This window comes from Erythranthe guttata, chromosome 14, assembly GCF_056151865.1.
Source record: "Erythranthe guttata isolate IM_541 chromosome 14, IM_541, whole genome shotgun sequence".
In the NCBI taxonomy this organism is placed as follows: domain Eukaryota; kingdom Viridiplantae; phylum Streptophyta; class Magnoliopsida; order Lamiales; family Phrymaceae; genus Erythranthe; species Erythranthe guttata.
In genome coordinates this window covers 14,126,973-14,143,241 of record NC_142546.1, presented here as the reverse complement: position 1 = coordinate 14,143,241, position 16,269 = coordinate 14,126,973, and the positions used below count along the sequence as shown (strand labels likewise).

General features: G+C 34.8%; 2 protein-coding genes across 2 annotated transcripts; one reads left to right on the top strand and one right to left on the bottom strand.

The window, feature by feature from the left end:
• Nucleotides 1–403: 403 nt before the first annotated feature.
• Nucleotides 404–1,994, top strand: LOC105960516 (phenylpyruvate reductase). The gene is made up of 2 exons (XM_012984702.2): nt 404–934; nt 1,401–1,994. Exons 1-2 carry the CDS (start codon nt 470–472, stop codon nt 1,923–1,925), a joined length of 990 nt encoding a protein of 329 aa, XP_012840156.2. The 5' UTR covers nt 404–469; the 3' UTR covers nt 1,926–1,994.
• A 3,635-nt stretch (nt 1,995–5,629) lies between these two features.
• On the bottom strand, nt 5,630–7,464 carry LOC105960531 (gibberellin 20 oxidase 1-D-like). The gene is made up of 3 exons (XM_088814139.1): nt 6,908–7,464; nt 6,423–6,744; nt 5,630–6,174 (listed from the first exon to the last, which is right to left on the bottom strand). The coding sequence occupies exons 1-3, from the start codon at nt 7,402–7,404 to the stop codon at nt 5,914–5,916; spliced, it is 1,080 nt and encodes a 359-aa protein (XP_088670265.1). The 5' UTR covers nt 7,405–7,464; the 3' UTR covers nt 5,630–5,913.
• Nucleotides 7,465–16,269: the final 8,805 nt, after the last annotated feature.

The following is a 16,269-nucleotide window of genomic DNA, read 5'->3' as shown; positions in this document are numbered from 1 at the left end:
CCTTAACACCATTTGATCTAAGCTCGAAAATTACAAAAAAAATTATCCCTCTCAGTTTAAATAATTATTAAAAAAACAAAACATAAATTAAAAAGCAAAAAAATAATAATAAAAAATTCAAGACAACGAGAAAGCATAGTCCACTACGGCATCCACAATTTATTTTTAATTTTGTAATTTTTTTGTAATTTTTTTAATAATTATTTAGACTAGGAGGCGTGATTTTGATCAAACGATGTTAATGTTAAATGTCTAAAAACTAACATTGAGACAATTTTTAAAGTAAAGGGGGGCAAATCGATACAATTGAGAGTAGAAGGGGTAAAGTGATATCAAACCATAGTACTAGGGTGGAAAGTGAAATTTACACAAAAAATATATATATAAATAATATGAATTAAGAATCTTATTTGGGGGTGCGTGCCAAAGTATCTCAAACATTACTATTTTTGATCTCTGTGATTTCTCCATGGCTGAAGACAAAAATCTCTCCAAAATTCAGCAGCCGCCGGAGATTGTAGTCCTCGGCCCTCCGGCCATTTTCAGAACCTACTGCAAAGAATTCTCCTCAAAATTCCGATTACTAAAGCCATGGGAATCTCCTCTTCCTCTGGCGGAGTTCCTCGAGGCCCAAGCCCACAGCACACGAGCCGCCCTCTGCTCCGGCGTTTTCTCTCTCTCCGCCGCCGTGCTCGCGAATCTCCCCTCCCTTCAGCTGGTGGTCACCACCAGCGCCGGCCTCAACCACATAGATCTCGTCGAGTGCCGCCGCCGCGGCATCGCCGTCGCCAACGCCGCCAACATCTTCTCCGCCGATGTGGCTGACCTCGCGGTGGGGCTCCTCCTCGCCGTCCTCCGCAAAATCAGCGCCGGAAATCGATTCGTGAAAAATGGATTTTGGCCGGATCTAGAAACCTACCCTCTCGGCTTCAAGGTATGTTAATTGGATCATACAATTATGCTTAGTTGTAATTAACTCAATAGGATTAACGATTAATCCCTAATTAGTATCTAATCAGCTTCAAATATGTCAATTCAATCATAGAATTGTGTTTAATTAAGTCAATAGGATTTACGATTAATCCTTAATTAGTCTCTAATCCAGCTTCAAAGTATGTTAATTTAATCATAGAATTGTGTTTAATTAAGTCATAGGATTAACTATTAATCTCTAATTAGTGTCTAACATTTTCAAAGTATGTTAATTTATCATAGAATTGTGTTTAATTAAGTCAATATGATTTACATTTAATTCATAATTAGTGTCTAATCATCGAGAGAATATGGGAATTTAGGGGTAAAATAATAATCAAGCACAAAGTTAATTTAATTGATATGTTTTAATGAGAAAACAATCCGTTTTTTATGACAATAACGCGATAATAACGCATTAATTGTAGTTAGGATGCAAGAAAGTTGGAATCGTGGGATTAGGAAGCATCGGCCTCGAATTAGCGAAAAGGCTCGAACCATTCGGCTGCGAAATATCATACCACTCGAGAAATAAGAAGCCGTTTGTTCCGTACATATTTTACCCGGACATTTTCGAATTAGCAGTTGCATCCGATATACTTATACTCTGCTGTGCATTAACCGAACAAACGCACCACATGATCAATCGAGGGGTACTTTTGGCATTGGGAAAGAAGGGAGTTATTATTAATATCGCCCGTGGGGGTGTGATTGACGAGAAGGAATTAGTGGCTTGTTTGGCGAGTGGCGAAATAGCTGGTGCTGGATTGGACGTCTTCGAAAACGAGCCTTGTGTGCCGAACGAGCTTTTTGGATTCGACAACGTCGTTTTGTCGCCACATTGTGCTGTCTTTACGGAGGAGTCGTTTGGTGATTTGTATGAGCTTGTTTCGGGTAATTTGGAAGCTTTCTTCTTGAATAAGCCTTTGGTTTCTCTGGTTGAGATGGAGTAGGGGTATTATCGTCTTTTCCGCATTGGTATGTATGAGTCTTGCCTATATTAATAATTTAATTTGTTTTAATATTGGGCTGAGTATTTATTAAATTAGTCACAAAGGCCCAATTCTGATCCAGCTTATATTTCAGGCCCACATGTGTGACAAATTGAGGTCCAATTATATATATATATAGACGTGGCCACGGGCCGGTTCCGGGTCAGAGAAACATGGAACCGGAACCGAAACAGCGGTTCCGGGCTGAATTTTGGCCCACCGGTTCTGGGTAGAGCCGGCTAGAACTGGATTTTCTATAGTATTTGGTTTTATTAAAAAAAAGGGTAAATTACACACACCCCCTGAGGTAAGCTTAAATAACTGTAAGGTCCCTGTGGTATCGATAATTACACTTAGCCCCCTGAAACGTAGTCAGAAACTCTAATGGGATAATGAATTGGATACGTTATTCCGATAGGGTTCTAACGGACTATTGGTTTCAGAAAGTAGTGAAGACAACAAAGAGCTATGGGGTGACATGGCTCCCCGAACATTCCCGAACATTTCTTAAATCACCCATAGCTCTTTGTTGTCTCCACCACTTTCTGAAACCAATAGTCCGTTAGAACCCTATCGGAATAATGTATCCAATTCACTATCCCATTAGAGTTTCTGACTACGTTTCAGAGGGCTGAGTGTAATTATCGATACCACAGGGACCTTACAATTATTTAAGCTTACCTCAGGGGGGTGTGTGTAATTTACCCTAAAAAAATATACATACATATGTAGACGGGTTTACATATTGTTAGAATTAAATGGGAAAGAAACAAAAAACGTGAAAAAATATAGGGGTGTTCATTCGGTAAAAGCAGTTAGCACCAATAAAACCGAAAATATTCGGTTCGGTACGGTTTTTTGCCGAATTAATTTGGGTTTATCAGTTAGCACCGATAAAACCGAAAATATATTTTAGGGTATATTACAACTACCCCCATGAGGTTGGTCAATTTATGAAAAAACCCCTCTTGTTTGGATAATTACATCTACCCCTCAACTATGATTTTTTCTTACACCTCCACCCTTATGGTATGAAATTCAACATAATCATCTAGATTTCGTGAAATGTGCTGTAATTTGTACCCGTTTTGGGTAAAAATACAGTTTCTAATGCACCACAATTTGATATATACAAGCTTAATAACACATATTATGATCATCTTGCTTCAAAATGTGGAGTTCGAATAGGATAAAACGGGTACAAAGGTGATAATAATCCATATAATCTCGAAAATTCCACTAAATATAAAACCGCAAGGGTAGACATGTTAAAAGATTTATACTCGAGAGGATGGTTGTAATTATCCAAACAAGAGGGTTTTTTTGTAATTTGACCATAATTGTGGTGATGGTAATTTACCCTATATTTTATTATTGGGATATTGTTCTAAAATACCTTTGAGATATGTTAATAGGGGTAATGGCAAATAGGCCCATGATAAGGGCACTTAATTAAAAGAGGGACATCCAACTTTTTTGTCTTTCAAATAAATTCAACCCATTCAAACTTATTTGCAAATAAGGAAAATCCCTTTATATATACCAAAATTACCCCCAATTCATTTGAAACCCAATTTAACTCCAATTTCATGATTTACACCCCAATTTAGCCAAATTTCATCAATTAACCAATTTTAACCATAATTTCAATTTTGACCCCAATTTTGACCCGCTGCCACCGGAGACCGCCGGGTAACCGACGTTGACTTTTTTTTTTTTTTTTTTTTGAATTTTTTTTCCTTATTTTGTTTTTTCTTAAAAAAAATATTTTAATTAATATTACTGTCTTGGCTGCTAAATTACTGTCTCCGGCAGTTATTTAACTGTCGGAGACAGTAATTAACTGTTAATTGACTCTTTTGTTTTTTTTTTCTTCAAAAATATTTTAATTAATATTACTGTATTCGTTGCTAAATTACTGTCTCCAGCAGTTATTTAACTGTCGGGGACAGTAATTTAACTGTTAATTGACTTTTTTATTCTTCAAAAAAATATTTTTAATTAATATTACTGTATTCGTTGCTAAAATACTGTCTCCGGCAGTTATTTAACTGTCGGAGACAGTAATTTAACTGTTAATTGACTTTTTTTTTTTCCTTAAAAAAATTATTTTTATTAATATTACTGCCTTGGATGTTAAATTACTGTCTCCAACAGTAATTTAATTGTCTTAGACAATAATATTAATAATATTACTGTTCGGAAAAATAATATTCATAATATTACTGTCCCAAACAGTAATATTACTGTCTGAGACAGTAATTTAGTAGTCAAGACGGTAATATTAATTAAAATATTTTTTTTCTAAGAAAAACAATTCAAAAAAAGAAAAAAAAAGTCAACGCCGGAGACCGGCGGTCTCCGGCGGTCAGCGTCGGAATCTGGCCGGAAAAAAAACATTTCAGAAAAAAAATTATTTTCTGAAAAAAAAAGTGTTGGGGTTAATGTGATATATTTGTTTAAATTCGGGGTCAATGTGTAATATTAATGAAGTTAGAGTACAATGAGTGGAATTGATAAGAATTATATTATTGAAGGTATTTTAGACTAAAGACATGGGGATGAGTTTAATTGAGAGACTGTTTTTTTGTTGGATCAAAATGTATTTAAGTCCTATGTGATTGGCCTTTTTGCCCATAGCCCATGTTAATAAATCAAATAAATAGAGAATAATTAAAAGCAGAAAGCTGAGCAACTTTATGAGAAAATAATAGTGTCGTGTTAGTGGCTGTCTATCTAAGAAAAGAAAAGGTGTAATTAAATTTCTTTTATATGATTGGTCAAAGGTCATTCCGTACTGACAGTATATATTTAGGTGTTGGATTTTTGTTTGCCACGTTTTGATCACCAATTGGTTGTTTTTATTTATCTCTCCCCCTCTCTCTCTCTATAATCAACCAATCATTATAACCTTAATTGCCACAAATAAAAATTGACCAACAATGTTATTTTGTTTTTAACTAAAACAGTAAATAGTAAACACCACTGAGTGTGTGGTGGACTACGCAGACCCACAACATTTTCATGCCGACATATAATTATGAAGAAATTAATTAATTAAATAAATTGTTAAGAAAAATAAACTATTTAAATTAATTAACGTACATTATCTTTTCACAAATAATTGAAATTGGATTTCATAATCTGTATCTTCATTCTTCTGTTTCCAGAAATTTATAAAGTTCCTCTGTTAGCCAAACCGTGATCGATGTATTTTGTTTAATCGAATAATTTTAAATCTTGACCTAATTAAGGAACAAAACATCTTAACCCTAAACCTTGAATTTTGTGCTTAAACTGTTAGTGAAATGTATCATTTAATATTAATATCTCCAACACGCCCCCTCAAGTGCAGACGAATTACATTTGAAGCCTTGCACTTGAAATATTTGAATTGGGTGGCGGTGGGATTCGAACTCAGGACCTTTCATTTGGTCTGGCTCAGATACCATGTTGAATGACCATTTCAACCAAAAGTTTAAGCTGTTAGTGAAATGTATCATTTAGTATTAATATCTCCAACAAATTTAACAATCATGATTCTTACTTTAATTTTTAAAATTTAATTTATTCCTGGAAACTCATGCTGGCATACACACAGACATAGGATTCATCCACACACACACACATATATATATATATATGCACCCGTACAAATCAGTACGTATTCAACTAGACCACTCATGCATGGGGAACAAAAACAACACTTGCACACTAGCTATCACAAACTGCTTTATTTCCTCTCTCTCTCTCTCTCTCTCTCTCTCTCTCTCTCTCTCTCTCTCTCTCTCTCTCTCTCTCTCTCTCTCTCTCTCTCTCTCTCTCTCTCTCTCTCTCTCTCTCTCTCTCTCTCTCTCACACACACACACAACACACACACATATACTCTCTCTCATAAAATTCATCCAAGTACCCCACCAATTCTTGATTTTGATCACCCTTTCTCTCTCTAAGCGTTCTGTCGAAGCCAGCTGACGAAAGCTTCGAGAGTCTTCATGTCGGACCGGTAATGCTTCTGCGTGAACTCGAGCAAAGCCGGCCACGTAAAATCAGGATACATTCTCGGATTTTCTTCGCACACCAATTCTTTTGGCGGGCGCACGATTTTGTCCGTTTTCGGACAAAGAAAGAATGCAAGAGATTTCCTCGGACTTGTACTGTTTACCACCGCTCTATGCAAGCACCCCTTGTAAATCCCATTTGTCAAAGCCTGCATGCCAAAAAAGAAAAAAATATATACCGTAGAACCTCGATAAATTAATAACATTGCTTAAATAATAAATCATTCTGGTCCCAATTAGGTGAGAACGTGATAAATTATTAACTCGATAATTTAATATTTCACTAAATTAATAGAATTTTCGTAGTCCCAACTGTGTTAATTTATAGAGGTTTAACTGTATATATATCAATTAATTCGATATAACACATGGGGTGTTGAATGCAACAATTTGATACCATGAAAGTGTCGCCGATGTTGACCAAGAAAGCGTGTGGATTGGGGGCAATAGAGTGCCATTTTTCGTCGACGAATACTTCAAGGCCACCGACACTGTCTTGATGAAGGATGGTTAGCGAAGTAGGGTCACAATGCGGGCCCGTTCCGAGAACTAGGTCGGGTTTTTGACAAGGAGGGTAGTAGTTTAATCGCATTATCGAATCATTCCCTTCGAAAAAGTCTCGGAAATAATTTTCTCCAACACCGAGGCTCATCCCAAGAATCTCCATCACTTTTAGTGATAAACTATTCATAGCTTCACAATACCTTTGGCACACACTCCTAAAGAACAGTTAGAAAAAATTAAGTCCCGAAAAGTTGTTGCTGTAACCAAACATAAACAAAGGCTCAACTAATAATAAGGCTCGAAAAGCTATTGCACTAATCAGACATCAAATAAGGTCCAATTATTCAATTAATCATGAAATATTTTCGAGTTTCGTACCCGAATGCATCAAAATCCTCGCCCATCACATCAAGAAAGTAGCTCTCGACGACATTGCTGAGGTGGCGCTCTGCGCTGTAACGGAACGAGAGCGTCTCCTTCCACGGGAGATTGGATGAGAATCGATTAGTGAAGCTACTAGCATATCCACAATGGTCACCGTTTTTCCTCAAAGCTTTCTCCTTTGCATCGAGCGGCAATTTGAAGAAGAGATCGACGCCTTTGTGAACTTCCTCGATTAGCTTCATGTCAATGCCATGGTTGACCACTAGGAAGAAACCGTGCTCTCGGCACGCCCGGTCAACTAATCGTGCCGCTTCGGAAACCGCCTCGGGCCCGCCAGAGAGGACCCCGCCGAGGTCGATTGGCGGGACCTCGAGCTGAGGTGGCGGGTCCGGGCTCGGTTTCTCGTGATCGGGCCATATGAATTGTGGTGGAATGTGGGATTCGTGCTGCAACGAACCGAAGGAGAAAGATTTGTTTTCGATTGGTGGCATTGTGTGTGTGTGTGTAATGTGAAATGAGGCACAATATGTATAAATAGATGTAAGTAATTAAGTAGTGAAATGGACACAAGTGGGAAGGAAAGGCCAATGGAGAGGTAGAATGTATTACTGTCGGAATCTTTATGTACTTTGGGTCATTCTTACATCATATCTGGCAAATGATTGGAAGTTGAACTAATTATTACTATTATCATTTATTATTATTATTATTATTATTCTTATTATTATTATTATTCTATTATTATTATTATTATTATTCAGTTTTTGCTTTATGCTTCTTCTATGTTCTAGACATCTCGAGATGAAAAAAAAAAAAAGTGAAAATAAAACAAGAATTACTTAAGGTGATGCTCAATGGTAACTTTGGAATATGTCTCTATACATATTATCCTAGACACTCATTTGAAAACTAATTAGAATTTTACTATACATTTAAAATTCTATGAATTAATTAATACAGCCGATACTAGCAAAATTTTATTAATTTAGCGAAATATTAAACTATCGAACTAATAATTTAGTACGCTTACACGGAATCGTGACTGCGATAATTTATTATTTAAACGAGATTATTAATTTATCGAGTATTAGTTAAACGAGATTATTTTGTAGTAAAGCGGATATGATAAAAGAATTAGTTAAATATTACAGCATGTTAAAAATGGCAAGAATTAAATTTAAGCAGAAACCTTAGAATGATAGTAAAAGAAACCTCGTGAAAACGAAAAAATATTCGAAGATGGTGGAAGAATTTTAAACTTTTCGTTACCGGGGAGCAAAAGTAATCTACAGCACAAAAATCTGCTCCTGAAAATATCCAGAAAAAGGTAGAAACAAATGGTGGTGGTCTAAATATATGATATATATATATTATGCCTATTTATATGCAGAAGTAATTTCTAATTACAGAATCACATCAAATCACCAAAATAATAAATAAAATAAATGGTGTAAGATATAGTATACATAGCACACATGAAAAGTGTTTTATTTTTCTCAGGAGGGACCCGAGCCGAATTATCTGTCTCGGAGCTGTGATTGGTCGAATACTTGAGCGGTTTGTTTACGCAGCAAGCACATACATATATAACAATGATTTTAGTCCGTGGTTTTTTTTTTTCTTTTTAATTTTCAGACGAGTGCTCTTCATCGGAAGATACATCAAATCGAAAAAAAATTAAACTTTGGAGATAATAAAGAGATGCCACTGAATCGACATGTAAGTTATTTAAAACATAAAACACGGAAGCGTCATAATTAGGATTCAGTTACATACCTCCAGCCATAGCCAACGTCTGAATAAGAACTCAAGAACTTTGTTGTGGGTACTTCTAATCTAAAACAATTTGCAGTGATGGAGACGGGTTTGCTTAAAAATTGCATAGATTAGGGACCCCAACTAAATGGTTAATTTATAGTATTCCTCCCATCAAGGAAACAATTCTTACGATAGAGTCACAACTCTTTAATTAACCTTTCAATAAAGTCACAACCCTTCAAAATAACTCTAGAGACATGTCCTTTTATTCAATAGTTATAACTCTTTAATTACCACAATAAAATAGCCAATAAAATTATAAATAATTTATCCATTAAATAACTTAATATAATATATAATATTATATACGTAATATATATAGACCACAATATTCTTACATTCTCCCACTTGGTCAATATATTAACTTTTAATGGTTTAGAATGAACATACTGTGCACATAATGATTTTTCTAAACCTTTAGTTCATTGGCTACATTTATTCAAGAATGAATAAGAAAAAGAATTATTATCGAGGTTGTTTATTATTTTAATGTGTTTCCTGCCATGCATTACAATTCGATTTTCTTATCACGTTCATTGTGGTATTTTATATGCATAAATAAGCCTGAATGCTTATAGTGGGTCCATTTAACAAGTATTATCTGTCATTCTCTCACATATATGTATACCAATAAAATAGAATACAGATAGAAATAAGAATTTTATTGTCAATACATTATGTATTACAATAATAAATCATCTAATAAGTGACTTAACTGGGCATAACCCCATATTGGTTATATGATCCTTGAACAAACTTGGTGGCATGCCTTTTGTCAAAGGATCAGCAATCATCTCTCCAGTACGTATATGTTCTACATGTATTTCCTTAGACTTAATACGCTCTTTTATAGCTAAAAACTTGATGTCTATATGTTTACTCCGGCTGCTACTCTTATTATTTTTAGCCAAGAACACAGCAGCTGAGTTGTCACAGTAGATTCTCAAAGGCTTGGAGATAGACTCAATAACTTGAAGCCCAGACATAAAATTCTTTAACCAAATACCCTGCGATGTTGCCTCAAAAAATGAAACGAATTCGGCTTCCATTGTAGAAGTTGCAACTAGTGATTGTTTCGCACTTCTCCAAGAGACAGCTCCAGCAGCGAGTATGAAAATGTATCCCGATGTTGACTTGCGAGAATCAATACAACCAGCTAAGTCTGAATCCGAATATCCAACAATCTCTAAATTGTCGGTCTTTCTATAAGTAAGCATAAAATCTTTGGTGCCTTGCAGATATCTCATGACCTTTTTCACAGCTTTCCAATGGTCTAGTCCCGGATTACTTTGATATCTTCCTAACATTCCAACTACGAATGCAATGTCAGGTCTTGTACAAACTTGAGCGTACATTAGGCTTCCAACGGCTGAAGCATAAGGAATGTTTTGCATTTGTTCCCTTTCAAGGTCATTTTTTTGGACATTGGTATAAACCAAACTTGTCACCTTTCACAATTGGAGCTACACTAGGTGAACAATACTTCATGCGAAATCTCTCTAAAACTTTATTAATATAGGCTTCTTGAGATAAACCCAAAGTTCTTTGATTTCTATCTCTATGGATCTTTATGCCGATAACATAAGATGCCTCGCCCATATCTTTCATATCAAAATTTTTAGAAAGAAATTGTTTCACTTCATGTAACAATTTTGTATCATTAGTTGCAAGCAAAATGTCATCTACATAAAGGACTAAAAAAATGATATTGCTCCCACTAACCTTGTGGTATATGCATTGATCAGCAATGTTTTCGACAAAACCATATGAAGAAATAACATTGTGAAATTTTAGATACCATTGTCGCGAAGCTTGTTTTAGTCCATAGATAGACTTCTTAAGTTTGCAAACTAAATGACTACCATCGTTTGAGATAAATCCTTCCGGTTGTTTCATATAAACTTCTTCCTCTAAATCTCCATTGAGAAAAGCCGTTTTCACATCCATTTGATGTAATTCCAAATCTAGATATGCAACCAATGCCATGATGATGCGGAATGAATCTTTTTTAGAAACGGGAGAGAAAGTCTCCCGATAATCGATTCCTTCCCTTTGGGTAAACCCTTTGGCAACAAGCCTCGCTTTGTATCGTTCAATATTGCCTGATGAATCTTTCTTGGTTTTAAAAACCCATTTACAACCAATAGCCTTCGTCCCATCAGGCAATTCTACAAGATCCCAAACTTGATTATTCGCCATTGAGTTCATCTCATCTTTCATCGCATCTTGCCATAACTGAGAATACTACTATTTATTGCTTGTGAAAATGTTTCGGGGTCATTCTCAATTACAATATCTTGGTCAGACTCTAAATGATATACCACATAATCACTAGGAATTGCATGTTTCTTTATTCTAGTAGATCTTTTCAAAATTGTACCACTTACTTCTTGTGAAGTTTGTTGTACAGTAGGATCTATTTCAATATTATCATCATTATTATGTGGAATAATAGAAATAGCTTGTACAGTGGTTCCATTTTGAACAGCCATTCTCTTACGTGGAGTTGTATCAGAAACATGATGATCATCACAAGTTAGATTATGAAAATTATCACTCCCACTTTCCACATCATTCTCAAGAAACTTTGCATTTCTAGATTCCACAATTCTTGTGGTATGGGAAGGACAGTAAAACTTATATCCCTTAGACATTTCAGCATATCCAATAAAATATGCACTAATAGTTCTAGGGTCCAACTTCTTCTCATGTGGATTATAAATCCTAACCTCAGCTGGACAACCCCATACTCGTGTATGATTTAAACTTGGTTTCCAACCTTTCCATAACTCAAATGGTGTTTTACTAACTGCCTTAGTTGGAACTTGATTTAAAATATACACAGCCGTTTTAAGGGCTTCACGCCATAGAGATTTAGGAACTTTAGAATTATTGAGCATACTTCTTACCATATCCATCAAAGTCCGATTTCTTCTTTCGGCTACACCATTTTGATCCGGTGAACCAGGCATAGTATATTGTGCTACAATCCCATGCTCTTGAAGAAATTTTGCAAATGGACCAGGTGCTTGTCCACTTCCCGTATATCTTCCATAATATTCCCCACCTCTATCAGATCTTACGATTTTGATTTGTTTTCCACATTGTTTCTCTACTTCTGCTTTATAAATTTTAAAAACATCTAAAGCTTCATCTTTGTTATGAAGCATGTAGAGATACATAAATCGTGTATAATCGTCAATAAAAGTGATGAAATATTTTTGACCAGTTGAGTACATGTCAGGGCAACAAATATCAGAATGTACTATTTCTAATATACCAGAACTCCTCCTAGCACCCTTTTGGTACTTGTTAGTGTGTTTGCCTTTTATGCAATCTACACAAGTACTAAAATCAGTAAAATCAAGAGATTCAAGAACCCCCTCATTTACTAAATTCTTTATTCTCCCAATGGAGATATGTCCTAATCTTCGATGCCATAACATGGAGGATTTTTCATTATTGACACTACGCTTAATTCCAGCATTACCATGGGTAGCTATTGAAACAAATGGAACGTTATTGGTATTGCTTAAATGAATTTTAAATAAATCACCTTCCAGAGTACCATTACCAACAACACTTGAGTTTTTCAAAATATTAATAATATTATCATAAAAATTGATATGAAATCCTTGCAATACAAGTTTTGAAACTGAAATTAAATTCTTAGAAAAATCTGGAATATAACATGTCCTTTCCAAATCTAAAACAAAACCAGTATTTAAAATAAGCCTATAAGTTCCAATAGCAGCAACATGTGAACTCATCCGATTGCCCATATAGATGTTTAATTCACTCCCCATCGGCTTTCTTTGGTTTAAAAAACCCTGCATGGTATTAGCAATGTGAATTGTAGCACCGGAATCAATCCACCAAGTGTCGCGTGAAATTTCAATTAAATTAGATTCAAAACATACTAAGGGAGTAAGTTTACCTTTCTTCTCAAGCCAAGCCTTTCGTTTCGGGCAATCCTTCCTCATGTGTCCTTTCTTTTTACAGAAGAAACAACGGGCTCCCTCCTTATTTTCAGAACGAATAGGTGCGATACCTTTTCCCTTCTTTTTATTGGCTCGCTTTTTGTCCTTGTCGTTTGTCACCAAACATGCACTTTCACCATATTCCTGAATCAATCTTCCTTCTTCCTGAACACACATGGCCAGTAATTCATTAATCGACCATTTATCCTTATGTGTGTTGTAGGAAATTTTAAAAGGTCCATATTGAGATGGAAGTGAGTTCAAGATAAGATGCACCAAAAATGACTCGGATATCTCAATTTCCAATGACTTCAGTTGAGCAGCTATGTCCCTCATTTGCATTATGTGCTCACGCACACCTTTGAAGCTGGTAAGTTTCATCGATGATAACTGCCCCATTAAGGTACTTGCAAGTGATTTATCCGACGACTCAAATTGTTCATCAATAGCCTTCATGTAATCCTTGACATTTGTACACTCAGGAATAGATCCACGAATACTAGGCGTAATGCGAGACTTGATAAACATCATGCTCAAACGGTTGGATCGCTCCCACCGTTCGTACAACGTTGTCTCAGCTTTAGTGCTGGTATTTGTGGGCATAGGTGGTTCTTCCTTTCGAAGAGCATAGTCAAGGTCAATGCATCCCAAATGAAGAAGAACTTTCTCCTTCCAAATCTTGTAGTTGTCACCACTCAAACAGGGAATTTCAGATGCATTATCAGATTTTACTAGTGCTGCAAATAAATAAAATTAATATCATGCTTACAGTTTAAAATAAAATAAGGCTCATCTTTCCATCCTTATGTGATATGCTTGCACATGCAAGTTATATCTAATAACATGAATTAGCGTGTCATTAAAATCTACCTGTGGGCAAAGACCTTAACACACAATTATTCCATACTTTGCCTATTATAGTGGAATTATGAAAAATATTACTATTTCTAAATACCTGTGGGCTAATTTGAGAAATAAACTAATTTTCTATTCCACCTTAATCATAAAGATTGACACTAACCACTCCTGTGGGATACAGTTAGTATAACAATAATTTGATATTCAGTATGTGACCTAATTACATTAAGAGCAATTGGATAATTAAGATGCTGTGGCTAGTCTTTAATTATTCAAATACACTCATCACATGATATCATATTTGTCCAAGAGATAATACATATTATACACAACAGGTAGAGAAATCTATTACATGTATAGCTAGATCATAATACTGTATCGAATAGAATTTCAAAGCACCCATCATAATTAATTAAAAAACAAAAATTATTTCGAACGAGATAAAATGAGAATAATAGATTCCAAACAATTGAAAGTTTGGATAATGATTCTCATGGTTTTATATATATATTCGGGAAATACTGTTTTTCCTAAAATGATTTTCAAATTAATTTTGGAAATCAAAATCACGTCATGGTTAGGCAGAGGATATTGTTCTGCTCTGATACCACATGTAAGTTATTTAAAACATAAAACACGGAAGCGTCATAATTAGGATTCAGTTACATACCTCCAGCCATAGCCAACGTCTGAATAAGAACTCAAGAACTTTGTTGTGGGTACTTCTAATCTAAAACAATTTACAGTGATGGAGACGGCTTTGCTTAAAAATTGCATAGATTAGGGACCCCAACTAAATGGTTAATTTATAGTTTTCCTCCCATCAAGGAAACAACTCTTACGATAGAGTCACAACTCTTTAATTAACCTTTCAATAAAGTCACAACCCTTCAAAATAACTCTAGAGACAAGTCCTTTTATTCAATAGTTATAACTCTTTAATTACCACAATAAAATAGCCAATAAAATTATAAATAATTTATTCATTAAATAACTTAATATAATATATAATATTATATACGTAATATATATAGACCACAATATTCTTACACGACATGCACGATCAAATACTTTTTCTCATGGCACTTACTAATTGAGAGAGAGTGTTATAACCTATGCATGTTAGTTTTCTGAGAATTATTACATGTGTGATGTAAATATGTAATATTATTCAAATTAAACGAAGATCGATCGGTTGTTAAAAGGAAATATAAAATATAACGTCCCAATTAAAGTGCAATTTACGACATCGAATGAAGCGTTGAAATTAATCAGCAATCTATAATTGCTACGATTAATTACGGTCAAACTATTTCATGTATGTGCGTGTGAGATTGCGTGTAAATCTACGATAAGAAATTAAACTAGTAAAAAAAAAAAGTATTTGCACTATATATAGGTGAAGAACTGAAACTAAGATTCATCCCATACTGAGTTACTGACTCTGTGCACTCGGTATGTTGAGGTTAACCCAATGTAATAAGGCCTTGGTTTGAGATTTGGCCCCAAAAAAATCCAAGTTTAAAATGGAATTGGGCCCCAAGTAAAGGCCCAACAATAATTTGATGAATAAATTCCAAACGACAGTCCCGCGGTTTGATTACGACGATGGTTGTACCATTTATGTTCTCTACTTTTGAGACAATCTCCATTTTCCATCTATAAAACAAACCATTTAGAGAGAGAGAGAGAGAGATATATATATATATAGTTCAAAACTAGTTTCTTGTGATCTCTGTTCTTCGACAAGCGAGTGATATTTGAGTAAGAGAAACACGAAAGAATTCAAAACTAGTGAAATTAGGAGTTTGGGTTAGAGCACCGAACAAAAAATGAGTGGTTATGGTCAGATCTACGGTTCCGATGATTGGACTTTGTGCTGGGGTGTTGGAGCCACCGTCCGTGGGTTCTGGGTAAGAAAACGCGACAAGAAAACTGAGCCGTGACAGAAAACTAAGCTTCTTTATCTGTTGAAGATTAGTTTGTTCGTAGTTTCGATCGACCGTTTGGTTTCATTACTTCCACATTCTGTCAGTAATTCTTCATTTATTTTCCTAATAAATTTGTAATTCCTTATTCATTTTCCCGTAAATAATCATTTTAATAGATTAATTATATATTTTGTTATATTTTATTTTTATCGTCGAGTTTAAATGACATTGATCCACAATGTATCTCAATTGCACACAAGACCATAAAAAAGAAGGCACAAAAAAGTCAATCAGCCAGTTTGAAAGATGTCAAATTGTTTTCCATCAGGGGGCCTTCTTCCTTTTATTTATTTATTTTATATTTATAAATAAATAAATAAATAATATATATTAATTCTCTGACTAATATTAATTAATGAACAGTAGTACTAATAAATAAACAATTAGTTAATGCAAGCAACAGCTGCCCAGATGCAAAAATTGATCCCCAAACACAGTAGTTATCAGGCTTTCTTTTGTACGGACTAACGACGTCGTACTGGCTTTCTTCCTTCCCACTAAAGATTTTTCTAATCTGTCACCATCCATCTCATACAAAATGTTTGACTGCCTTTTAATTATTATTTTCTTCATAATAATGTTGCAATTAATTCAAACTTTAGTACTATTTATTATCCTTTGGCTAAATTTACACTTTCGTTAAAAAAGGGGTAAATTACGAAACAACCCCTTTTATTTGGGATAAATTACAAAAAAATCCCCACTTATT

Excerpts from the sequence above, each read along its gene's own strand:
- LOC105960531 (XM_088814139.1), bottom strand. The coding sequence starts at position 7,404 with ATGCCACCAATCGAAAACAAATCTTTCTCCTTCGGTTCGTTGCAGCAC. Across the intron at positions 6,745-6,907 it reads GAGGATTTTGATGCATTCGG|GAGTGTGTGCCAAAGGTATT; the intron begins GTACGAAACTCG and ends ACTGTTCTTTAG. Across the intron at positions 6,175-6,422 it reads ACATCGGCGACACTTTCATG|GCTTTGACAAATGGGATTTA; the intron begins GTATCAAATTGT and ends TTTGGCATGCAG.
- LOC105960516 (XM_012984702.2), top strand. The coding sequence starts at position 470 with ATGGCTGAAGACAAAAATCTCTCCAAAATTCAGCAGCCGCCGGAGATT. Across the intron at positions 935-1,400 it reads CCTACCCTCTCGGCTTCAAG|TTAGGATGCAAGAAAGTTGG; the intron begins GTATGTTAATTG and ends CATTAATTGTAG.